The sequence below is a fragment of the Crocuta crocuta genome, unplaced genomic scaffold, assembly GCF_008692635.1.
Source record: "Crocuta crocuta isolate KB4526 unplaced genomic scaffold, BGI_CrCroc_1.0 scaffold53, whole genome shotgun sequence".
Taxonomy (NCBI): domain Eukaryota; kingdom Metazoa; phylum Chordata; class Mammalia; order Carnivora; family Hyaenidae; genus Crocuta; species Crocuta crocuta.
In genome coordinates this window covers 1456438-1457188 of record NW_027529432.1, presented here as the reverse complement: position 1 = coordinate 1457188, position 751 = coordinate 1456438, and the positions used below count along the sequence as shown (strand labels likewise).

At 66.7% G+C, this 751-nt stretch overlaps 1 protein-coding gene across 1 annotated transcript in view; it reads right to left on the bottom strand.

Moving 5' to 3' along the window:
• PLCB3 (phospholipase C beta 3) overlaps positions 1–751 on the bottom strand; it is a 19535-nt gene that overhangs the window by 8645 nt on the left and 10139 nt on the right. The window contains exons 12-14 of the mRNA XM_077759585.1: positions 559–751; positions 298–382; positions 26–212 (exon numbers count right to left, since the gene is read on the bottom strand). Of these exons, the coding sequence (XP_077615711.1) occupies positions 26–212; positions 298–382; positions 559–751 (465 nt within the window). The remainder of the gene's footprint in view (positions 1–25; positions 213–297; positions 383–558) is intronic.

The window sequence follows — 751 nt, the reverse complement described above, 5'->3', positions numbered from 1 at the left end:
GGCGAGGGCCGGGCCGGGGCCGTACCGAGCTGCGGTGAGGAGGGCTCGGTGGCGGCCGAGCTCTCGCTCAGGGCCGAGTTGCTCTGCTCCAGCGGCCGCTTGCGGATGGAGCTGTTGGGGACACCGGTGCTGGGCTGGTGTCGCTTCTTGTTCTTCACAAGGATGCGGCCCATCAGCTCCTGGGGGCTGGGCAGGGGGACGCCTGGGGCCAGCTGGTGGGCACAGACAGGTCAGGGCCTGCCAGGGCGCCCTCGCCGCATCCCCCCTACACCCCGCCGCGGCGCCGGGCCCTCATACCGGGTACTTGTCCAGTGGGTCAATGAGCAGCGCGTCCCCAAAGATGGAACGGCAGTACTCGGCCATCTTGGCCTGCTGCTTTGCCCTGTGGGGCCAAGGTCAAAGGTCAGAGGTTCTTGGGGTGGGAGGGGGGCGGGAGGGCCCTGGGGGAGATAAAAGGCTCTCGAGGTCAGAGGTCACAGGAACAAATAGCGCCATGGTGGGATGGCTGTCTTGAGCCGATGGGGGATGGGGGTGTCCCCAGGTCAGGAGCCCACTCACGAGTCCACGTGGTTCTCAAAGGAGAGGATGACGGGGTAGGGCGAGGTCTTGAAGGCAGTTTCCGCAATGGCTTCGAGTACGTCTCGCAGCGGCACCTCGGTGGTCATGGTGAAGCCGTGGGTGATGAAGGGCTCCTCCTCGGGGGGCCGCCCTTTCCACACATCCAGCTCCACGCAGCGACAGCCCCGGAGCA